Source organism: Lissotriton helveticus, chromosome 5_1, assembly GCF_964261635.1.
Source record: "Lissotriton helveticus chromosome 5_1, aLisHel1.1, whole genome shotgun sequence".
In the NCBI taxonomy this organism is placed as follows: Eukaryota; Metazoa; Chordata; class Amphibia; order Caudata; family Salamandridae; genus Lissotriton; species Lissotriton helveticus.
The window spans coordinates 1224709990-1224735829 of NC_136065.1; the positions used below are offsets into that span (position 1 = coordinate 1224709990).

The 25840-nt window shown below is 46.4% G+C and overlaps 1 protein-coding gene across 2 annotated transcripts in view; it reads left to right on the forward strand.

Moving 5' to 3' along the window:
* Positions 1 to 603: 603 nt before the first annotated feature.
* The window catches only part of BTBD16 (BTB domain containing 16), a 957777-nt gene continuing 932540 nt past the window's right edge, over positions 604 to 25840 (forward strand). The window contains exons 1-2 of one of the 2 annotated variants that reach the window (XM_078641204.1): positions 604 to 738; positions 8491 to 8652. In XM_078641204.1, the coding sequence (XP_078497330.1) occupies positions 8534 to 8652 (119 nt within the window). In that variant the 5' untranslated portion in view covers positions 604 to 738; positions 8491 to 8533. The remainder of the gene's footprint in view (positions 739 to 8490; positions 8653 to 25840) is intronic. The other variant, XM_078641205.1, reaches the window with a different exon arrangement.

Sequence of the window (25840 nt, forward strand, 5' to 3'; positions counted from 1 at the left end):
TCTCAGCCTTACACCACGTCCCTTTCGGTTATAAAGCAGCTCTGAGTATGTCACACAAGAGACTTGTGATTGTCACAGTCATGCTACAAACAAATATCACATGTGTGCAATTAGAAGAGGTATGCAAGTGCGAACCTCAACTCACCAGAGTGCATCAGATTCATCCAAAACGCTGCTCCAAGTTTCCTGTCTTGTGTATGACCCTAAAGGCAAAAAGCGAGTTTACTTTTACTAGTTAAGGTAACAGTACTGTAAACAGTCTCGCCCTCCCGTCCAAGGACGTTCTCGCAGCACAGCTTCAGTCTGCACAAATTAAGCGGCGGGCACCTGGAAATTGGTCTGTATCACAATTACAACGAGGCCCCAGACGTGTCCAACCATACGTCTTTCTCAATTATCTGACAGCGCAAACCCCACCGCTTGAATACTGCCCGTGTTCACAGTGTGGGTGATGCTGGTCGTAGAGACTAGAGCTTACACGTGGCGCACACGACTAGACGTTGACGAAGGATTACCGTTTAGCCCGCCATCTTTTCTGAAAAGTCCCTACGTCATTGCCCGTCACAGAAGATCCGCGCGCGTAGGGTCATTGCTATTAGGTTTCCAAGGTGCCTGCGGAGCGGAGGGCCTGCGTCTTCTGCGAGCCTCCCGGACGAGATGCCAGAACCGAGACGTGCTGTGGAAGGCCCGTTCCCAGAGCCGGACTCACTGATGTGACAGAGTGTAAATTGGGAAACGGTAGGGTGCCCCGGGAGAGAGTGGGAACGTATTAGGGTATTGAAGTGTCGATAGGGGGTAGCATTCAGGGAAAGAGGATTCCTCAACCAAAAATAAAAATCCACGTTGGAGATAGCTTGATATGCTGTAAACCGTAGTGACAAAACAGCAGAAGAAAGTGAGGCCAAAGTAGCGAAAGCAGAAACGACAGGTCGTAAGTAGCGTGGGGGGCAGAGTGAAATGGTTAAGGAGTCACAACGAGAGACAAATTAAGATGCCACAGCAAGACAGAATGACATACTGTAGGCCAAACGGAAATAGGATGAGCGTTTACTGTAAAACGTCAAGGGACACCTAACAGGGAGAAGTCATCCTGAAATGGCCTTGGAAGAGGAGCGACGCTGTAAATAGGTCAGGTCCGCAAAAGAGAGAATGTATCTGAAAGAGCCCGGTTAGTAGTTGGAAGAACCTGGGGTACCACAGGGAAAGTGAACCACGGTCCCAGATAGAGGGCGATCAAAAATACAATGCCTCACTAATACAGCATGTAGGGTCAGATGTACAACCCACCAAGCGTTTTGTTTATTCAACCTGAGCGTCGGGGAGAGTGTCCGACGGGCTTGAAAGTCACGCGATACAAAATGACCACACTTCCGGTTCTGCCCTTGGTGCCCGCCCGTCAAACACTAGAATGTCACCAGATATCTCCCCCCTTTAACACCTTCACAATAAGTTCACCTATAACATGATAAGATTCACAGTCCTGGAATGGGAAAAAAAAACAGAACAGTCTTACTTGAATTCCATGCTGAACTCTTCGAATTTCTTGGGGGCTTTGATCTCTCTGCCTGACCTTGTTCTCACAGGCTCCTGGCTGGTGTTCTCGCTTTTGTCTCTGCCCGTGTCTCTGTCCATCTTATGTGTCGTTACTCTCATCCCTGGGTTGTGTCCCTCTCGTCCTCGGCTTTTAGGTGTTGGGGGGTCGGTTCTTCCATCTTCTCCACCTTCCTCCTGAAGTCGCTGGTCTGCATTGCCTTCCCAACACAGTGGATTTCCTGACTCGTCCGCTTCCGCAGCTACTTCCTTTCCCACTTCTTTGCAACTCGCCATGCCGAGCGGGTCCACTTCATCTGGAATTTCCCACTTTAGAATTTTGCTGCACTTTGCCATCCTGTCTTGCGACCATACTTTTCCATCACTGAGCAGAGCCGATCTGGCGTACGGTTCTATCACTTGCAATGGTCTTCTTCTTCAACACGGCCTGCTTTACTCTCACCCACTCGCCCTTTTCTTGGGCCACATCTTGGACGTTTCGTCATCTGTTGTATTGTTCTGTATACACGGCTTGAGCTCTTTCAATGTTCCTCCGCACCACAGCCGGGGACCACTTGCTCTGGACTATTAGGTGTTTCCACGCCAGATTGCCCTTTGTGAAAGGGTCTCGCCCTCGCAGTATACGGAAAGGGCTATACCCCGTGCTGGCAGGAGTGATACAGTACGCCCATAACATCTTCGGGAGCTCTTTCTCCCAATCTTGGCCTGCACTTATCGCCGCTTGTACTGACCCCATAATCACTCTGTTGAACCTCTCGGCTAATCCGTTCCCCGCTGGGTGGTAGATTGGGGTGTGTTTGACCTCGATTCCGTTGCGTGCCATGAAGGCATCCCACTTCGTGGACACGAACTGCGGTCCATTGTCACAGGTGATCACTTTCGGGATACCTTCCCTCACGAACGTGGAGGTTAGGATAGAAAGCACCGCCTCTGTGTCTACGGTGTCACGCACTTTCACCTCCGGCCACTTGGAGTACCGGTCCACCAGTACTATGGCATATTTCGGCACTCCGTGGGTATCCAGGATGAGTCCTAAAATGTCCACCGATATCATTTCCCACGGGCTGAGGGGACGGTGAATTTCCCCAGGGGTGGCCTCAGCAAGATCTGTGTCTTGTCTGCCCTGCTGCATGGTTCACACATCCGGACATGTCTTTCCACTTGGCTGTCCATGGCAGGCCACCAGTACGCCTGCTTCGCCCTGGTCTTGGTCTTCTGTATGCCAAGGTGTCCCTCGTGGAGGATAGTTAGGAGGTGTTCCACCAAGGTCCGCGGGGGGAATACTTTGTCCCCTCTTAGTAGGAAGACTGGATTGTCTCCTATCGACAGTTCTTCTCAAACTTCTCAGAACTTCTTCAGCTGGCCGTCTAGGTGTCTCTTGTCCAGCCACCCGTGTGTCACATAGCCTTTCACGGCCTCCAAGGCCTCGTCCTGGGTGTACGCTTCTTCCCATTCCTTCTCGCTGATTACCATTTCATGGTCTTGCGTCAGCGCCACCATGTAGCCTTCCCATCCTGAGGGTTCCTTGTCCGTCGCCCGTTCCATAGCTGCCGCTCTAATTAGAAATTCAGCCACTTTGTTCCTATTTCCTGGAATGTACTCCACCTCATATACGTAGTCCAGTAGTCTCAAGGTCATCTTCGCTATGCGGGGTGTCGCATGAGCGTGTCCGCTGGAGGTAAGGACTTTTACTAGTGGTTTGTGGTCTGTGCGGAGCAAAAAACTAGAACCCCATATGAACTGTCTGATGCTCTCCATGGCCCATACTGCTGCCAGCATCTCCTTTTCTATCACGCTGAACTTTTCTTCGTTGGGCGCTAGCGACGTTGAGGCAAAGCTGACTGTGGTGACTTCACCTTCTTGTAACTTCTGTATCAACACTGCACCCAACCGTTTGTCGCTGGCATCCATAGTCAGTATGGACACTGCAGCTTGGTCGAATCCCTTGAGGGGTACGGCATTGCAGATCTCTTGTTTCAAGGCATCAAACGCCATTTGCTCTTCGTTGGACCATTTGCATGCGTTCTTCTCCTTCAGGAGTTGCCGCAGGTGATGGGTTTTGGATGAGAAATGCGGGATGAATTTGCTGTAGAATTCAGCCATGCCTAAAAACAAGCGGATTTCTTCCTTCCTCGTTGGTGTGGGTGCATCTTTAATGGCTGCCACATTAGCTCTCTTCGGCTCTATTCCCTTCTCACTGATCTCGTGAGGGAAACATCCTTTACAATGCAACTTTTACAACGCACTACCATTACGACGCAACTTTTACAACACAAGTAATTACAACGCATTGCGCTGGGGGGCGCTCTAGGATAGGGAATAGTTTAATTACTATCCAACACCTTCCCTACTATCCACGGGGACTGGAGTTGGAATAGTAAATTAAACTATTCACTATCCAGCGCCCCCCAAGGCAAGTCGTTGTAACGACTTGCGTTGTAAAACCTGCGTCGTAATGGCATGCGTTGTAAAAGCATGCGTTGTAGTGACATACATCCTCTCGTGACCTAGGTATGTCACTGATTTTACGCCGAACTTGCATTTCGCCCATTCAGCTGTGAGCCCATTTTTCTCCAGTATGGCCAACACAGCGTGCAGTTTGGCATCGTGGTCTTCTTTCGACTTCCCCATTATGAGGATAGCATCTTGAAAGTATTGTACTCCCTCTACCTTCTGAAACAGTCTATGCATTAGTTTCTGAAATACCGCTGCCGTCGATGCTAGTCCGAACGGCATCCTCAGGAACTTGTAACACCCAAACGGTGTTATGAAGGACGTCAGGTGACTGCAGGAAGGGTGCAAAGCGATTTAATGGTATGCAGATGAGAGATCCACGATGGAGAACCACTTTATTCCTTTTGTCTTCGACAGCATCTCATTGACCCGGGGTAGTGGAAACTTGTCCACCCATATTTTCTTGTTCAGTTCAATTAGATCCACACACAGACGCACCTTCCCATTAGGTTTCTCGCGACGACGAGGGGCGCAAGCCATTCCGCGCTCTCGATGGCCTCAATAATTCCACACTTTTCCAGGCGCAGTAGTTCCTCCTGTACTGCTTCTCTACTTCGAAATGGAATGTTGCGGACCTTGTGGCTCACTGGGCGCGCTCCCTCCTTTAGGCATATTCTGTGTAAGAATTTGGTCATCCTACCTATGGTCCCCTTGAAGACCTCCGGGTTCTCTCCCTTCCACGCCGCTACCTTGTATTCTTGTTCGGTGTCTGTCATCAGGACTTGGTTGATTCCTCCTGGGTTAAGTTGAATTCCTAAGGCGCCTTGATCAATCCATCTCAGGACCGAGGGCCCCTTCTGGGCAACGTACAGTTTTCCGTCCGCCCGTTGAATTCGAACGCGAGATGACAATACCCTACCATGGGTATTGGTTCGCCTGTGTACGTGACAGGACGTATGTCCGGGGACGTTAGGCATGCCTTAGTCTTTTGTTGAAAGTCTCTTTACCACACGGTTCATTGGATTATCGTGTATGGGGACCCTGAGTCTGCTACTATGTCGATGTCTACTCCGCCGATCTTCATTTTCAATACCGACTTCTTGGATCCCGCGCAGTTTATTCCCAGGACTTGGTCGTCTATGCACAAGACTTCCTCTTCTTCTTCTTCTTCCTCCTCGCCGCCTTGGGCTACGTACTTCACTTCTGTCTTCCTGGGCCGGTGTCGGCATACCTTTTCGTAGTGGCCCATAATGCCACAGTACGAGCACTTGGCCCTGAAGGCTGGGCAGGCCTTATCGTTGCCTACGTGCGTTGGGCTTCCACACCGGTAGCAATTTTCCTTGTTGTTCCATTTGGGTCCTTGCATCCCCCCTGCTCTCTGGGGGTATCTCTTTTGGGATCGTGTGTTGGATGGTCCCACTTCTGGGGTCTTGGCTGGTCTGTTTCCTTCTGAAACTTTGCAAACTGTCGTTTTGCAGATTGTCTCCTTCCGCACTGCTTCCGCGCACCTCTTCGATAGTTCCGCCTTCTTCACGAGTGCTAATACTTCTTTGAGCGGAGCATTGCCGTTGACCCACAATTTCTCTTGGATGGCCGTGTTGGATGTATGCATTATGATCTGGTCCCTTATTAGTTCGTCATGTACCGTTCCAAATTTGCAGGTCAATGCTAGTTTCTGCAGGGCCGCCATGTATTCGTCGATCGATTCTCCTCCGCCCTGTTTCCTCTGGAAGAAATTGCACCTGTCTATGGCTACACATACCACGGGTCAGTAGTGCGAGTCTAAGTCTTCGATCGCATGTCGGAACTCATCCGTGTCCGGGGGAAGCCTGGTCTTCTTCACTAGTTTGTCGTATACCCTGATTCGTTCTGGGCCTATGTTGAGCAGGAGTATTTTCTTCCTCCGGGAGCTCGAGTACATCACTTCGCTCTCTTCTTCCAGGGCTGATAGGTAATTCAGGAAATACCTTTTCCAGTCCTCCTATGGCATCGCTGGTTCCCCTCTCTTGGGTAAGAATGGGACCAGGTTGGTGAGGGAGGATGATTGCGCACTCATTCTTCCTGCGTTGCATTGGCCTTGCTTCTGCTGCACGACGACGCTTGGCGGGCTTCCTGGTGCTTATCTCCCTTCCTGTCTGTCTTCTTGTGCGGGGACGGGGCTTCCTTCCTCACTATCGGACGTACCTGGGGAGTCCAGGGCTGCGGTCTGAAGTTTGTGGTGGGGTTATGCTAATACCCCTACACTGTCGACTGGTTAGTGGTGGGGCTTTCCGTGGATCCTCCCAATCCTATACTCTTGCTCAATGCCCCTTTGTTGGCTTCTCCTTTCTGGGTGCCGTGGACCGGTTGTCCTTTCCCTCAAGGTGCGCCTCCGCCCGTCTCTGCGGTGGTCTCTTCTCCCTATGTCGCTCTGGGGCCTTCTCGTGTGTGATGCCCCCCTACCCGGTGTTCAGCGCCGTGGTCCACCTTACCGGTTCGGGTTGGGCGCAATTTTCACTCCCTGGTGGCCAGGTGTCGCTCCATGTCGTGCTTTTGATGTGGGGGGGGCTTTGTTTTCTTGGGGCCCACACTTGTCCCTCTGCCGCGCTCAGACTGATGTGGGTGGTCGGTGGCACAGCGTGTCTCAGCGCTGCTAGACCAACCCATGCCTCGTCGCCATTGTAAAGATTGTGTTGCACCATAAAGCGATGGCAATTGCCTCAAATTAGAACGCTGAGGCTGTGTGCTTGCAAGCGTTTTGTTTATTCAACCTGAGCGCCGAGAAGAGCGTCGGACGGGCTCGAAAGTCGCGGCGATACAAAATGGCCACACTTCCGGTTCCGCCCTCGGCGCCCGCCCGGCAAACACTAGAACGTCACCACACAAATTGAGTAGCTTTTGTGACTCGCAATATGCAACTCACACATTGGGATTCACAACAGTGCCTGAGACAATGTTTGCAATTCCCAATGGGGTCGCAAATTGCATGCCTCATGCATATTAATGAGGCTGTCGCAATTTGTGACCCCATTGGGAATGGCTGGCACTCCCAGGGATGGTGGCCTGCTTGGGTCAACAGACCGCCATGTCTGGGACTGCTTTTAAATAAAGCAGTAAAAAAAAATGCAGCCCCTTTTCCTTAAAGGAAAAATGGGTTGCATTGAGAAAATAAAACTGAAGGCAGTGGTCCCTGCTAGGACCACTGCCTGCCCCTTAAAAAATATTTTTAGAGCCATTCACAAAGGGAAAGGGGTCAAATGGGGACTCCTTCCCATTTGTGAGTGGTTTACCACCCTTCTGTGAAGGGTGGTAAACAACAGTTTTTCGACCGCAAATGCAGTCGCAAAACAGTCATACATAGCTTCAGGAGTCGCTGTTAGAAAGGGATGCCCTTGAAACGCCCCTTCCTAATAACGAGTTGCTAATCCTATTTTGCGAAATAGGATTACTAAATGAGCCACATGTTTTTTGCGGTCGCAAACGGGTCTAAAACACATTCGCGCCTGCAGAAAATGTTAGAACAACTAGCCCATAGTGCAGTAGTCTGGGCCGGTTCTAGGATTTTTAGGGCTCCGGGCGAAAGGGAGTGTGCGAGGCCCCTCTAATTTACATAAGTGACACCTTCTGGGCTTGGGAAGCTTCTTTGAGAGACTCCTCCTGGGCGCAGCTCCTCTCAGCCACCTACAAGCACCTCTTTTACAGCCCATTTCGGGCTGAAGGTGTGAGAATTGCTTGGGGGCTGAGAGTTAAACCTGTGGGGTGCTAAAGTGCTGACAATGGGTGTCCCTCAGTGTCTCGAATGGGCAGCCAGAAAGGTGTCCTCCTTCACTAGGCCTTGCCACACAATCCCTTAGAGGGACCCCTCCCATGGTTCCAATTGTAAAGAGACACCTTTCTGTCAATTAGATCGGCAGGGTAAATGAGGACCAGTGGGGTATTGCCATTGTGCGGGCCCCATGCTGGAAGGCTGAGTGGGAGGCCCTGAGCAGCTGCCCACACTGCTCAAGCCTAGTGCCGACCCTGGCGGTAGTACTTGCTAGTAAATGCAGCAACTGCACAGAGTTATTCACTAACACTACCCCAAGCATATACAGTTCTGTTGATTGGGCTGAACTTCCAAAACATTAGCACACAGTCTGTGAGGCCACACTATTCGGGCCTAGGTCAGATGATAGGTGGATTATACAGGATTAACAACCGCTGTCCCACTCAACTCCCGCTTGAGTTCACCTGCCTGAGCACTTAGTGACTTCTGTAAACCCACAAGCACACTTGTTATCTAGGCAGGCAGAGGCTTCCTCTGATTAAGAACTTGTTTCAGATGGGCCAGGCCTATTTTGTAAATAGGGATATGATTAATCAGATATTTTTGCCATTGAGGCATATACTCCTGCTAAACAGAAACAACATACTAGCTTCACTTGGTAAAACAGTTCTTCTGTCCAACACAGTACATTTCTTTGGATAGACATAACAGCTGGCGCTTGTCTTATCATCATTGTACAGTGGCCTTTCTCCAAGTAAGCACCTCGTCCCCGACTGAGGGTAAATGAGCAGCAAAATGGCAACTGGGAATACCAGCATGAGGCTCTCTGGCCTGGAACCTGACCCCGAATTCTTTCCAACGCCTCCACCGAAAGCTCCGCGATCGGTCACTCTCAATGCACGGTAAGTGACAAGACCAAACAGTAAAAATAGATATCCATATGTTTTGGGGCAGGTCTACATTATTTGTAAAAACAAAACAAATCCCTTAATGCTGCAGTTCTACATCTATAGAGAACAACACCTCACACTAGAATTAATCATTATGATGGCCAGAAGATCTGATCGTATTTACTTTGTATATCAATTAAGTTAGTGCTCTAGTTTTACATTTTTGAGTTTCCTGAGTCTCAGAATTAAAACATGAGTTTAAATTAGATAGTTGATTCAACTTTCCCAGTGCTGAAATAACTATCTGGACCTCATATTCATGACGGTGAAAACTAAAAGGCCTAACCAGTAGTGAAAGTAAATACTGAAAAGGCAATGGAGGATATCACCTTAAAACAATGCACTTTTTCAGATTGAGTGTCAGTGTAGGTGTTAATGCAGCATTAAGGAGGGAAGTGTCCCCTTATTTTATTGGGTTTTAATCCCAGTGCAATCGTAAGACACTGTAGTGTATAAATCCACGATGTAAACCGCAAGTGTAATGTCTAGAGATACATGTTCTGGCAAATACAGCCCTCTGATCCTTCTAGCTCCTTAGTTAACCACCTTCTGCCCCAACACTAGAATGCATCCAGCCTCACTGGAGATTCTAGAATTGAATGGTAATGACAAACCCTTCAGCTAAGTACACAACACATCCCCTTTCTTATAAAACAAATATTTACACTAAAGCAATGAAGAACAAAACAGCAATAAAGCTTAAGATACATGTAATACATTTCCATAATATATGATGAGATACCTTCACAACATTTAGTCCTTCAACCACTTTGGAAGTTTCCTGTGTATTTTACGACCAATTGGTACATCTGTTGTATCTTCAGACTCCTCTACCACAGAATCCTTCACAGCCTCAGCAAATCTCTTACCAGATTTAGACTTGGAACTTTCTGACACAACACTTGATTTAACAGCAATTCCCCATGATTCAACAGCAGCTTTAATGTCATTGGTTCCTGGAACAGAACCACCAATTCTGAGGTAGCACACTCCGAAACAACATTTTTACCACCATCAATTCCCTCTGTGCCACACTATCAAGGTTCCATTCGATCATTTACTAACAAACCTATATCATCATCTTGTGAAGCTGAATTAGTATCCCTCCACGCTTCATTGTAACCCACAGCCACACATGTAAGGTTCCATGCTTTGTCATTTTTTAGACAAATCGCATTATGCAACACTTCAACCACCTCTTCCGGATAATAAAAGTTATTTTATGGTCACTTCAGTTTTATCAAAATACTTCCTGGAATCTTACATAAGAACTGCACACCATTATCAATCACAATTGTTGCAGAAATACTCTATGATTCAAAAATTAAACACAGAATCGGTATCAGCTTTGTCTACCACTTCCTCAAACAGGCACCTTCAAAAGAAATCCATAGGAACAATAATATACCTCCGTGGAGTGCTCACCACCCCGCAATGTCCACGGCAACACATTCCAAGGATATTTAGGAATAAAATCATTAGTCATAGGCAGGCTCAATGTGCGGATAGTCTTATCCACCCCACATGGCTTTCCACAAACAAATCTACACCAGGCAACCAAAATAACTTATTTACTACTGACTTTGTTTTGATGAGTCTAAACTGGCCTTCATGATATAACTTCAAAAAAAATTCTCGTAACCCACTATGGGAAATAACCCTGTTACCTTTCCTAATCATGCCATTCTCCTGTGCCAATTTTGATCTAACCTCCCATAAAGGTCTAACTGCTGCCATCAGCTCTTTCTTAGGCCATTTGGCACAGATGAGCATAGAGACATTTTGCAACACAATATCCTTCCCATATTCCATTTCCCACACTTCTTTCTTAGCAGCATTTGTTACTGAATCATGCACCAAAGCGATCTGACATTCATTCCAATCATCATCCTCACATTCCTTCAATTGTGAAGGCATCTTAGATAAGAAGTCAGCAAAATATTTTACTTTGCAGGTACATAAATCTTTTTGTACACAAAATCCTGCATTCTAATTTATAACCTGGCATTTCTTGCAGACGCATTAACCGGTTCTTCAGTAATTAACAACTTAACAAGTGGCTTGCCCCATGCAAAGGCTCTAAAATGAACAGGAGCCAAAGCACAATCTATGGTATCTTTCTCTATAATGGGGTACTTTTCCTCAGTAGTAGACAGGGTCCTGAATGCAGAGGCTAACACATTCTCTCTTTCCTTTCTATCTCTGTGTCAACACAGCTCCCAATTTTCTGTCACTCACGTCTGTGGTAATATTGTTGTCAGCAATTGGGTTAAAACTCTTCAAAGCAGCAGCATTACTTATTTCATGTTTGACCTGGCAAAAGTCCTTATCACACTGCAGGGACCACTCAAATATATTCTTATTTTTCAACAACTGTCTGATATTATACATTTTATATGCAAAATATGGAACATACTTTGCAGTACTCAGCAAGCCCCAAAAATGGCAGAGCATCGTCCTTACAGCTAGGTGCTGAAGCATCTCTAAAAGCACTTAACAAGGATGGTTTCGGTTTAACATCACCTTCCTGTGAAATGTCCTAGGTTTGTCACACTATTCTCAGCAAACTTGCACTTAGGGGATTAACAGTCAAGCCATACACTTCTAGAATTTTCAAGACTTTCTCCAATTTGAGATCATACTTGTTCCTTCCTTCACCAAAAATCAGTATATCGTCCTCAAAGAACACATTGCCATCGTCCTTGCCAAACAACTTGAATATCAGTCCTTGAAAGACAGTAACTGCAGAAGCTAAGTTAAACAGCATGTGTTTGAATTGGAAACACCCATCTGGTGTACTAAATGTTGGGATTCTTCTAGATTCAGGTACTAATGAGACTTGATGATAAGCGAGCGACAAATCTATGGCAGAAAACAGACTTTGCACCTTTCAAGCATGTTAACATCTAATTTTTTAAAGGAAATCTCTCAATAATAAAATGATTACTTAAATGTCGAATATCTACACACAGTCTTTTTTTCCCATTACTCCATCCACCACCACAACTGGAGAAATCCATTTGGAGGCTTCTGTAGGTTCAATAACATCAATGGCAACCAACATTTCCAATTCTCTAAACACCTCCTCTCTTATTAATATAGAGATGTTACTTACTATATGAACTTTTGGGCATGGTACATCTTTCAACAGAATTTTATACTCAAAACAAATCAAATTACCTAGGTTTTTGTCAAACACTTTCACAAACTATCTTAACATGGAATTCCCCAGTCACCCCTTCATCGACAATTAAACCTGCTCCTTGCTATTATGGTCAATAATAGTATGCAAATTCCTTTGATCAAACCAGCCGAGAACTGACAGACTTTATTTCGCTATATAACATTTGTCATGTATGTCTATCCTTAAATTTGATCAAAAGATTTCATAGCATCAAAAGCGGCGTCCAGTCCCACCCAGATACTTACTTGTTAGGGCACAATAGGAATATAATTTGTACACAACTTGACATTGCCGCATAGTTTTGTGTTTTCCTATGGTGTGCACCGTACGTTGAACTGATTTATGTGTATCTAGTGGTGGTTATAACAAGTAGGCTAGATTGTTCTCTTAACTGTCCACTTGTTTATTTGCATTTAGGATTGGTGCCTCTAAAAAGGAATTGTTTTGAGGCATTTCACAGTTGTCTTCATTTAACGTTTTCACAATTGTTATATGTGTATGTTTTGATTTAATGTATCATGTATGGTTTTTTCAATGTATTTGTGAACCTTTATAAATGTGAAGTGAATCGCTTTTGATGCTATGAAATCTTTTGATCATCTTTTTTTCATAAAATATATAAGTGACTAAACACAGATGGTTTGTCAGCCTAGTAATTGGTAATACTAGGTGCGTATTCGTTTCATTAACTAAAACTGCCCGGCAATTTTGTTTGTTTACTATATAAGAGTGGTCCGGCCGGTCAGAGACAGGACCCAGCCTTTCTCCCCTTTTCCCTTATCCTTAAATTTGAACAGCAGCCCTCTGAAACCCAGCATATAAATATATTTGTCACTATACCCTTCAGATTGTATGTCGGAAACTAATATTTCCACACATTTTCAATTACTGTGATGTAAGATGAACCCGAATCTTTAAACATTTTACAGAGAAACTCTTCCAATTGTCATCCAACATTCTAGCTTACCATTTCAAGAAATATTGTTTACATTCAAAACAAATTTATTGTGTAGGATCATATCACTGGTATTTCCTGGCGTTTTATCTTCAGACACCACCTCACCTGAATGTTTAGTTTAATCACAAATACACCTGACTCAAGTCTTTTTTCTTTTACACATCCTGGCATAGTGACAGGAATCCATGGCATTGCAACATAATTGAGTCCACAAGTAAGGTCAAGAAAGCCAAATACCTTCCGGTTTGCCATTATCCCTCGTGGAAGCGAAGATATCCAGGCAGTAAGTTCTTGATCAGCATCTTACTAAAATATATTCTAAGAATTCATCGCAAGAATTTTAAGATGGTCACCAAGATAATTGGAAAGAGTTCCAGATGGTCTAGTTTTTCAAACCAATTCAGGTCGAGGTGCGCACGTGTGCAGAACACGGCGCACTTCAACTGAATTCCTGAGAAGAGCGGTAGTGTCTTGTCAGCGCACTTGTACTGAGGAGTATTTTTATTTTTATTTTATATAATAATTTTATTAGTAACTGAACATTCGTCACTTGAATAGTCACATTGATACACATTTCTTCACAGAATTGAAAATAAACAATGCCGTATACAATATTGTAGTCAGACATTACGGTTCCATAGTTCTCTCTTTTGACATTTCCATTCCTACTGTTGGTGAGGTGCACAGTTCTCCCCGATATGTGTTCCAGGCGCCCCATTTTTTGTCCCACTTTTTAGGACAGCATCTGGATTTGTAAACCTCCTTTTCGGCTACCATGCATCTGTCCATCTCCACCACCCATCCTAATATCAGTGGGCGATCTGCTGCCCCCCATTTCATAGCAATGGCTCTTTTCACTAATGTGTATCCCAAGGTGGTGAATTGTTGCTCTATGCCGGTGAGATTGGTCACGCCCCATATGTTCAGAATCCCCAGTGATGGTATTAAAGCGATTTGTTTCCCTAGTGCATCCCGCATCTTTTCTGTGGCCCTTTCCCATAAGTGTCCAATCAGGGGGCAATCCCATAGTATATGATAAAATGTGGCCGATTGGTTACATCCACACAGGCAAAGTGCATCTTGCCTGGTCCCTATCTTAGCTAATGTCACACCTGTTAGGTATGTCTTATGTAATAATTTTAGTTGGAACAACTGAAAACGGTGTTTATGGCCGCCTTGCTTGGGGACATCAGGGCGGTTTGCCAGTCTTCATCCTCGATCTGTCCCATGTTTGCCTGCCATTTGTCCCTGAGAATGTGAAAGGGGTCTGATGTATCATTACATAACTTACGGTATTTATGGGAAATGGCCTTGGTCAGGAGAGGTTCTGATGAGTCGATCCTCCAAGAGGGACGCATCTGGTATGGTCATCATATCTGGGAGAGCTATGTTAATCGCATGACAATTTTGTAGGTACAGAAACATCTCCCCCGGCTCCAATTCATATTGAACTTGTAAGTCCTTAAAGGTAAGTATCTTGCCCTTCTTTAATAGATCGCCAATTGGAGAGATTCCTATGGTGTCCCATCTGTCAAACCCCACATTATAGCAAAGCAGCCCCCGTTGTTGAGAGGACCATAGGGGCGTCGCTTTTGTCAGTTTTCCCGTCCACCCCAGGTGTTTAGTAGCCTTATGCCAAATGGAGGTCGTGTGAGCCATTGGTCCCAGATATCTCCCTTTGTGGGGTTTGGTATATAGGGCTCTCTTAGGACTCCCAGATACCCTTCTCGTTTGGTTTGATACTGCTCTAACTTGTATGCCGGGTTCGTCTGAAGACTGTATAGCCAGTGATTAACAGCTAACAATTGTGATGCCCAATAATAAAGCTGTATGTCAGGGAGTGCGATGCCTCCATCATACCACCCCTTCGTTAGTTTCTCTAAGGCAATCTGCGGCGTCCCTCCGTCCCATAGTAATGTCCGGACCTCCGTCTCAACACTGTTAAAATATGTGTCAGGGACATAGTATAGAGTAGGTAGAGTAATCGTGGCAGTGCTAGCATTTTAAACAGGGCCGCTTGACCTAGCAGTGATAATGGTAGTGACCTCTAATGTTTGACATCATCCCTAAGCCTATGTAGGGGGACTACCAGCTTCTTGTTGTAAAAGGTTTTTGGGTCTGGAATGATAAATATCCCCAAGTATCGGAAACCTTTGCTGGTCACTTCAACATTGCATCCTCTGAAGGAACAAAAAGTACTGACTTTGCCCAATTAACGGCATAGCCTGAGTACTTGCAGAAGTTTGTGAAGATATTTAATAACCTAAGGATCGAAGTGTAAGGGGAAGCTAGGTAAATCAGGATATCGTTGGCATATAGTGATATTCTATCCTCAATTTTATCCGCCCATTTGACGCCTCTGAGAGCCACATCTCGTCTGACCCATGATGCCAAGGGTTCTCGGACAAAGGCGAAAAGTAGGGGGGACAGGGGGCAACCCTGTCTGGTCCCTTTGTGCAACGTGAACACCCGCGACGTTCGATTGTTCATCCTCACCTGACCACAGAGTACAGTGAAGAGCAGCCTAACCAATGCCATAAACCTTGGGCCAAACCCAAAGCGGGCAAGTACTTCGAAGAGATAGGGCCACTCTATGAAGTCAAATGCCATAGAGTCATCCAATGACATATTAATCGCATCCTCCTCTACACATTGCTGCAGCGCCAATACGTTATGCAGCCGACGAATGTTCAGTGCTGTATTCCGTCCCGGCACAAAACGGGATTGGTCTGCATGAACAAGGGAGGGTAGGACGGCATTGAGATGTGAGGCTAACAATTTCGCCAGGACCTTGGCCTCCGCGTTGATCAAGGAGATTGGTTACGAGTTACAACAATCCTCCGGTTTCCCAGGTTTACAAATTACCACTACAGAAGCCAATCTTTGGTCTGCTGGCAGTGTTCTGAGGAGAATTAGTGTCTCCTCAGCACTCCGATTCTGAGAAGAAGAAAAAGAGTTTGAGCAGGAGTCTGACTACTGTGCATGTCGCTTGAAAATAAATAGGAGAGCAGTGACTAAAGTACTCGTTTTTGAGCAGCAAGTTGTGAGTAATGTCTCTGACACATACAGAAAAGAAGCCAGAGAAATGTGTATTGTGGCAAGAGGATACGCCTAAGCATATTGAAACGTTTCCAAGACTAAGACAGAGGTATTGGGATCCTTCTGGGTATTAAGAATAATAAATTTGCGAGAATAAGGAGTGATAGGAATTTCAATAGGAAAGAGACTGTGTATTCAAATCATATAAGCAAAAAAAATTCAAGACTAGAACAAAGGAACAAGCTCAATTTAAATAAGAAATATATCACCCATGAGAAGAGCTAAGTATATCTATATATATATATATATATATATATATATATATATATATATATATATATATATATATATATATATATATATATATATATATATATATATACATATATATACTTTTTTTTCACTGAAAAAACCATAGGTTTCTGGGCCGTTATAGTTAGTTGAACATTTGACTCATAAAACCAGAGAAATTTGCCTGTTATAGTTAGTTGATCTAACTATAACTTGCGCGCCTGCAATGCACTGCTGATGACGTCACATATATTACATCAATCATGACATGGTCAGTGACATCACTCATGACATCACTGTTGACATCTCAAATTACATCACTGATGACATCATCCTGTGAATGTGTGTTTCTGTAAAGTTTAAATATTTTTCATATATATCTATGCCAAGGTCTATTCAAGAATAAGTCGATGTAAAAGTGCCTGAATACATTATTTAGTAGATGCATGACTGACTCTATAAGTCACTGATTGAATGTATGTTACTAAATGCATGGATTAGTGACTAGACTGTGTGAATGTATCTCTTATTCTCTCACTTGGTGTGTAAGCAGGTGCATGGGTTGGTGAGTAGCTACATCAGTGTGTATATGTGTTTTTCATTGATTGTATAAGTATCTGTATGGGGGTCTGAGTGTCTATGTGGGTGTGTGGGTGGTGTCTGACTCTGTGCATACATGTCTGAACGGCTGATTCACTGGTTCTATAGATTCAAAAGTGCATCTCGGAAGGGCTGTATAGATAGCTGAGTGTGTGTACAGGTGTGTTGTGAATTGATGTCTCAGTTGTACATATGTGAGTAGCCCTATGTATGTTTTTACACAGTATATGTGAGTGTTGGGGTGTATAATTGACTACGTGAGAGACAGTGATTGCAAGAGTGTCTACATACACGAATGTGAACTTGTATTAGTGATTGTATAAGAGAGTAAGTATGTGATAGTATGTATATAAATAAGGAAAGTGGTGTGTGTGTATAAATAAGGCAGGTGTTGTGTATATATCTGCATGTGTGAGTACATGGGTGTATGATTGATTTTTGTAATGACTAAATAGATGTGTGAGTAACTCTATGGATCAGTAGCACTGTGTAAATGTATGTATAGGTGTATGAGTGGATATTATACTGATGTAATGATGAGTGACAGCATGTTTGAGTGACTGTATCAGTGTATATCTGGCTCACAATATATAGATAGGAATCAGTGGATGGATATCTAGTATCTGGTATTGGTGTGTCTATGCTTTTCAAAACGGTAGTCTGTATTTTAGAGTGTGTGTATCAAAGGTTATGTTACAGTGTGAAGAGGTGTGTCAGACTATCACGTGGATGATGTCATCAATGATGTCATCAGTGATGTCATTTGAGATGTCATCAGTGATCACTGACCATGACATGACTGATGTAATATGTGACATCATCAGCAGTGCATTGCAGGCGCGCAAGTTATAGTTAGGTCAACTTACTATAACAGGTGAATTTCTCTGGTTTTATATGAGTCAAATGTCCAACTAACTATAACGTCCCTGAAACATATGATTTTTTTCAGGTTATTTCTAAGGTTTTTTAAATGCTAATTCCTAACTATAACATCTGTAAACCCTATGTTTTTTTCAGTGAATTTCGAAGGTTTTTTAAATGTTAATTTCATATTGTAATATTTATAAAACCTATATTTTTTCAAATTGTTTTTTAAATATTTTGCAAATCTATCATCCTTTTTTTAAACTTGACAAATTATGTAATCTTTTATATCTTCCCCACAAAATATAAATGAGGGGAATTGTGAGCAACAGCGGCGAACTAAACCAGGGGGGCATTTGAAAAAGGAAGTAAACCCCGAAACGCGTCATGCCCATGGTTTTAAAATAAAAGGCTGACACCACGAACCTCGAGTGCCGCCTAGTCTTCTTTTCTGGAGCAGACTTCTTGGAAAAACATAACGTGTTTGTGGTAAGCACGTAAGGAAGGCACCTCCCGCAAGTGTCAAGGGGGTCGCTACAAGGAAGACCCTCTAACTGCCCCGCATGAAGTCTGGATCGGATGTTGCTGCGGATGCGCAGTACATACGTGAATGGGACTACACTTCTACTTCATTGGTGTTTTCTGCTCCGCGAAGGAATTTTGTGCGAGGAGGGAGAGAGAGTCGTGACTGTAAACAGTGATGCCCAGAATAATTGCCACAATCCCCGCCTGACTTCACAGCACATCGGTTACCTACCTGGCAAAATTACACCGAGAACTGGAGCCGCCGCCAGCTTGTGAAAGACATTGCATGCTGGGAAATGTTGTCCAATGGTGAGAATAGAGACGGATCCAGGCCGTGTTTTGCAGGCTACCCACACTACTTGAGATGGTGGGAAGGACACATACTTTAAAATGAGGGGAATTGTGAGCAACAGCGGCGAACTAAACCAGGGGGGCATTTGAAAAAGGAAGTAAACCCCGAAACGCGTCATGCCCATGGTTTTAAAATAAAAGGCTGACACCACGAACCTCGAGTGCCGCCTAGTCTTCTTTTCTGGAGCAGACTTCTTGGAAAAACATAACGTGTTTGTGGTAAGCACGTAAGGAAGGCACCTCCCGCAAGTGTCAAGGGGGTCGCTACAAGGAAGACCCTCTAACTGCCCCGCATGAAGTCTGGATCGGATGTTGCTGCGGATGCGCAGTACATACGTGAATGGGACTACACTTCTACTTCATTGGTGTTTTCTGCTCCGCGAAGGAATTTTGTGCGAGGAGGGAGAGAGAGTCGTGACTGTAAACAGTGATGCCCAGAATAATTGCCACAATCCCCGCCTGACTTCACAGCACATCGGTTACCTACCTGGCAAAATTACACCGAGAACTAGGGCCGCCGCCAGCTTGTGAAAGACATTGCATGCTGGGAAATGTTGTCCAATGGTGAGAATAGAGGCGGATCCAGGCCGTGTTTTGCAGGCTACCCACACTACTTGAGATGGTGGGAAGGACACATACTTTAAAATGAGGGGAATTGTGAGCAACAGCGGCGAACTAAACCAGGGGGGCATTTGAAAAAGGAAGTAAACCCCGAAACGCGTCATGCCCATGGTTTTAAAATAAAAGGCTGACACCACGAACCTCGAGTGCCGCCTAGTCTTCTTTTTTGGAGCAGACTTCTTGGAAAAACATAACGTGTTTGTGGTAAGCACGTAAGGAAGGCACCTCCCGCAAGTGTCAAGGGGGTCGCTACAAGGAACACCCTCTAACTGCCCCGCATGAAGTCTGGATCGGATGTTGCTGCGGATGCGCAGTCCATACGTGAATGGGACTACACTTCTACTTCATTGGTGTTTTCTGCTCCGCGAAGGAATTTTGTGCGAGGAGGGAGAGAGAGTCGTGACTGTAAACAGTGATGCCCAGAATAATTGCCACAATCCCCGCCTGACTTCACAGCACATCGGTTACCTACCTGGCAAAATTACACCGAGAACTGGGGCCGCCGCCAGCTTGTGAAAGACATTGCATGCTGGGAAATGTTGTCCAATGGTGAGAATAGAGGCGGATCCAGGCCGTGTTTTGCAGGCTACCCACACTACTTGAGATGGTGGGAAGGACACATACTTTAAAATGAGGGGAATTGTGAGCAACAGCGGCGAACTAAACCAGGGGGGCATTTGAAAAAGGAAGTAAACCCCGAAACGCGTCATGCCCATGGTTTTAAAATAAAAGGCTGACACCACGAACCTCGAGTGCCGCCTAGTCTTCTTTTCTGGAGCAGACTTCTTGGAAAAATATATATATATATATTTTTTTTTTGGGGGGGAGAAAACTACAGTCCTGTACCGTAGTCTACCAAGCTCGATCAACAGAAGAATCCTATCCACCACATTTAAATGATGCGCATTTCGTATCAGACGGGTTTGTGACACCGCGTCCCGCTTAACAACATGTACATATGAGGTCGCGCCAGCTGCTACTGTGGTATTGGACCGGTACGCACTACCTAGCTGCGCATTACGTCATGTACGTATGGGGTGGCACCAGCTGCGCGTTCCAAATGCAATTAATGCACACTGCGACGCCCTGTGTTACGTCATAGATGTAAGATGTCGCGCCGCATATGCCATTTCCTCATTTTTTTTGTCTCAAAACTAAATCTAAATAACTTTAAAGTGTATATGAGAGCAAGCGATAATTCGAAATATTTTAAACAGTTATATATTTCTAACTGTAATAAACTTATATTATAGTAAATATATTTTCTCATTGCGCACTGGTTGCGCGATTGCGAAGTGACCATAAAAAAAAGCATTTTATTAGTTCACAAACTTTTTGCAATATACACATATCTTACACTACACACAACATGCAACCATCATTTTCCTCAATATTCATGCTCGGTAAAGTAGCCTTCTACCTATGATAGCCATACACCTAAAAGTTACATTACCAAAATGTTCTCCAATACCACAGGGAACATGGTTGCATACCCTGTCCACAACACAACGTAATATAGTACAGCCCAGAGACAGTATCATGCATAGATAATGAACACATGGAGACAGACAGATAGTGGAAGTGGATAGAGGCACGTACGCTTGACTCCTTTTTATTACCATGGTGACATATCCAGTGACGTCTGTGCTGGATGTGTGTGCTGGTAAGTGTAAACCAGCCTTCAGGGAATAGTTGCTACTAGCATCAACTACAACAGTAATCATTGGATCACACACAGAGATTCAATATTAAAAGAATCAATAATATGGGGGGCGTGGCCAAGATGGCGACCTAGGCGGTTGTGGGTCCTGCAGGCTCCCCGTCTCGAACCCTCCCCTCGGGCCAAATCACGCCTAATTCTCCCCCCACGTAGCTTTGCTGGGGGTGGGGAAGCCAGAGGACTGCATCTAGCCAATGCTGGGGGCCAACGGAGAGAAGGAGGACGCGTAACAAGCGATTCTGTGTTCCGCTGACGGCGGCCTCACAATGGCGACCAGACACCGGGTTCGGTGACCGCAGCAAGTGGAGGATTAGCGGAGGAGCCCCTGTGCTCACCGGGCCCTCCACGTTCACTGACATCATCAGCTGCCCCCGCGTCCAGTTTGGGGGCGATTGAGGGACTCCAGTGGCGAGGCTGGCGGCCAGCGCTAGCTCCGCGGCCCATGTAAGGCGAGAGGGCCGGGGCGCGAAAATCGAGGCCGGGGATCCGAGGCCCGGCAAACAGAGGACAGGCTGCGCACCCCCAGTCGCCCGGATGAAGCATCTGGCACTCTCCTCCACCAGATACAGCCTGGATTTCAGCACCCTGCGGTGGAGGTGAGGAGGCAGGGGGCAGCGCCGAGAGGGAACACGGCCCCAGAGACGACTTCAGCGCCATTTTGCAGGGAGACCCGGTGGGCGGTGAGGCAGCCATTTGGCGAGGTGGCACTTACTACCCGGCCCGCAAGTGGGTGGCACAGGGAGCGGGCGTTTCGCCGAGCACTGTAGAGGCATAGCGCGGGGTCCGTGAGTGCCCAGACAGCCAAAAAGCACCAGTGGCGAGGCACCGCAAGTACCCGGACTCCAGGAGCAGAGGCCGTTGAAATTAGTTGGGCAGCAGTGGTGCAGCGAGAGCAATAAGGTGGCCCACAGCCCCGCAGACCACAGGAGGCGTGTGGCTGCCTGGTGATCGGGGCCATGGTCTGTGGCCTTCCCGCAGGACATACAGACGGCAGAGTGCGCACCCCAAGAGCTCACGCATTGGGACTGAGAAGAGCCGGGTGCCACCTGGACAAGGCCAAAATTATTTACAACAAGGGGTGGTGAGGGACAGAGTCTCTGAATTAAGCAGAATACTCTCACCCAGTCAAGAGATCAGGGCTAGATCCAACACCGTTTTTTAGCTCACTGCACCATCCCAGTTTCAGAACCTGGCTGTATGCAAATTAGTCTGTTCCTGTCCCAGTGCATGATGGGAACAGGGCAAACCAAACTACAAAAGCCAATTCTTACACTGGGAAGGAAACAAGCTTCCGGGGACCGGTTTCTGGCATTTCAGCCGTCTTCGGCCCGGCTTGCTTGAATCCTGATGGTGCAATGAGCAAGGGACTCATGTCTGAGTATACCCTTCCACGCTTAGGGTGGACAAAATTATTTACAACAAGGGGTGGTGAGGGACAGAGTCTCTGAATTAAGCAGAATACTCTCACCCAGTCAAGAGATCAGGGCTAGATCCAACACCGTTTTTTAGCTCACTGCACCATCCCAGTTTCAGAACCTGGCTGTATGCAAATTAGTCTGTTCCTGTCCCAGTGCATGATGGGAACAGGGCAAACCAAACTACAAAAGCCAATTCTTACACTGGGAAGGAAACAAGCTTCCGGGGACCGGTTTCTGGCATTTCAGCCGTCTTCGGCCCGGCTTGCTTGAATCCTGATGGTGCAATGAGCAAGGGACTCATGTCTGAGTATACCCTTCCACGCTTAGGGTGGACAAAATTATTTACAACAAGGGGTGGTGAGGGACAGAGTCTCTGAATTAAGCAGAATACTCTCACCCAGTCAAGAGATCAGGGCTAGATCCAACACCGTTTTTTAGCTCACTGCACCATCCCAGTTTCAGAACCTGGCTGTATGCAAATTAGTCTGTTCCTGTCCCAGTGCATGATGGGAACAGGGCAAACCAAACTACAAAAGCCAATTCTTACACTGGGAAGGAAACAAGCTTCCGGGGACCGGTTTCTGGCATTTCAGCCGTCTTCGGCCCGGCTTGCTTGAATCCTGATGGTGCAATGAGCAAGGGACTCATGTCTGAGTATACCCTTCCACGCTAAGGGTGGACAAAATTATTTACAACAAGGGGTGGTGAGGGACAGAGTCTCTGAATTAAGCAGAATACTCTCACCCAGTCAAGAGATCAGGACTAGATCCAACACCGTTTTTTAGCTCACTGCACCATCCCAGTTTCAGAACCTGGCTGTATGCAAATTAGTCTGTTCCTGTCCCAGTGCATGATGGGAACAGGGCAAACCAAACTACAAAAGCCAATTCTTACACTGAAACTGGGATGGTGCAATGAGCTAAAAAACGGTGTTGGATCTAGCCCTGATCTCTTGACTGGGTGAGAGTACTCTGCTTAATTCAGAGACTCTGTCCATCACCACCCCTTGTTGTAAATAATTTTGTCCACCCTAAGCGTGGAAGGGTATACTCAGATGTGAGTCCCTTGCTCATTGCACCATCAGGATTCAAGCAAGCCGGGCCGAAGACGGCTGTAATGCCAAGAAAACGGTCCCCGGAAGCTTGTTTCCTTCCCAGTGTAAGAATTGGCTTTTGTAGTCTGGTCTGCCCTGTTCCCATGATGCACTGGGCCAGGGACAGACTAATTTGCATACAGCCAGGTTCTGAAACTGGGATGGTGCAATGAGCTAAAAAACGGTGTTGGATCTAGCCCTGATCTCTTGACTGGGTGAGAGTACTCTGCTTAATTCAGAGACTCTGTCCATCACCACCCCTTGTTGTAAATAATATTGTCCACCCTAAGCGTGGAAGGGTATACTCAGATGTGAGTCCCTTGCTCATTGCACCATCAGGATTCAAGCAAGCCGGGCAGAAGACGGCTGTAATGCCAGAAACCGGTCCCCGGAAGCTTGTTTCCTTCCCAGTGTAAGAATTGGCTTTTGTAGTCTGGTCTGCCCTGTTCCCATGATGCACTGGGCCAGGGGCAGACTAATTTGCATACAGCCAGGTTCTGAAACTGGGATGGTGCAATGAGCTAAAAAACGGTGTTGGATCTAGCCCTGATCTCTTGACTGGGTGAGAGTACTCTGCTTAATTCAGAGACTCTGTCCATCACCACCCCTTGTTGTAAATAATTTTGTCCACCCTAAGCGTGGAAGGGTATACTCAGATGTGAGTCCCTTGCTCATTGCACCATCAGGATTCAAGCAAGCCGGGCCGAAGACTGCTGTAATGCCAGAAACCGGTCCCCGGAAGCTTGTTTCCTTCCCAGTGTAAGAATTGGCTTTTGTAGTCTGGTCTGCCCTGTTCCCATGATGCACTGGGCCAGGGACAGACTAATTTGCATACAGCCAGGTTCTGAAACTGGGATGGTGCAATGAGCTAAAAAACGGTGTTGGATCTAGCCCTGATCTCTTGACTGGGTGAGAGTACTCTGCTTAATTCAGAGACTCTGTCCATCACCACCCCTTGTTGTAAATAATTTTGTCCACCCTAAGCGTGAAGGGTATACTCAGATGTGAGTCCCTTGCTCATTGCACCATCAGGATTCAAGCAAGCCGGGCCGAAGACGGCTGTAATGCCAGAAACCGGTCCCCGGAAGCTTGTTTCCTTCCCAGTGTAAGAATTGGCTTTTGTAGTCTGGTCTGCCCTGTTCCCATGATGCACTGGGCCAGGGACAGACTAATTTGCATACAGCCAGGTTCTGAAACTGGGATGGTGCAATGAGCTAAAAAACGGTGTTGGATCTAGCCCTGATCTCTTGACTGGGTGAGAGTACTCTGCTTAATTCAGAGACTCTGTCCATCACCACCCCTTGTTGTAAATAATTTTGTCCACCCTAAGCGTGGAAGGGTATACTCAGATGTGAGTCCCTTGCTCATTGCACCATCAGGATTCAAGCAAGCCGGGCCGAAGACGGCTGTAATGCCAGAAACCGGTCCCCGGAAGCTTGTTTCCTTCCCAGTGTAAGAATTGGCTTTTGTAGTCTGGTCTGCCCTGTTCCCATGATGCACTGGGCCAGGGACAGACTAATTTGCATACAGCCAGGTTCTGAAACTGGGATGGTGCAATGAGCTAAAAAACGGTGTTGGATATAGCCCTGATCTCTTGACTGGGTGAGAGTACTCTGCTTAATTCAGAGACTCTGTCCATCACCACCCCTTGTTGTAAATAATACTTGGACAAGGCCAGCAGAGGTGGGTGTCCGCACAGGGGGGGCCTGGGCTACTGCGAACCCTGAGACACGAGCAGAGTGGAGGGAGACGGCGGTCCAGCGGAGCGGGCACCCAGAGGGGAGTTGGGGGAGGCCCTGCCCACAGCACTTAGCAGCGATGAACCTTATGTACCTGTCCAGTTGGGCAAAGGAGACAACAAGGGTGCGTACCTGAGGCACGGAGTGTCCATTGAGGAGGCTTGTTCGGAGAGAGTGATACCACGAGGGCAGCAAGAGCACCGTCAAGATGCACAACATGGCCAGCTCAAGGAAGAAGGGGGAATGCATATTCACTGAGATGCTCAGTAAGGGCCCGCCGAAAGTAGAAAGAGGGCGGTCCTCCCCAGTGGCGGTGAAACACCATAATAACACCCGTGAAGGCGACGTACCCATCACAAAATCTTTTTGGGAGACTCTCTTCAACTCCCTCCGCGAAGACTTTCAGTCATTGAAACAAGAGGTCGCGGGGGAGGTCCGGGAGATCAGAAGGGAAGTGAATGGCCTAGGTGAGAGGGTAGCGGCCATGGAAGACGCAGACCAAACCAGAAGCGAAGCGGTAGAGCAACTCCAGCAAGAAGTTCTCCGTCTTAAAGAACAGCAAGTCGACTTACAGGCACATGCGGAAGACTTGGAAAACAGGTCCCGATGTAACAATATACGGGTCCGAGGTGTCCCACTCAAGGAAGAGGGGGAGAATATCACGGGATACCTGCAGGGTATGTTCCGAGACATTCTAGGGGAAGCTGCGGACTTTGACATCAGAATCGATAGGGCAC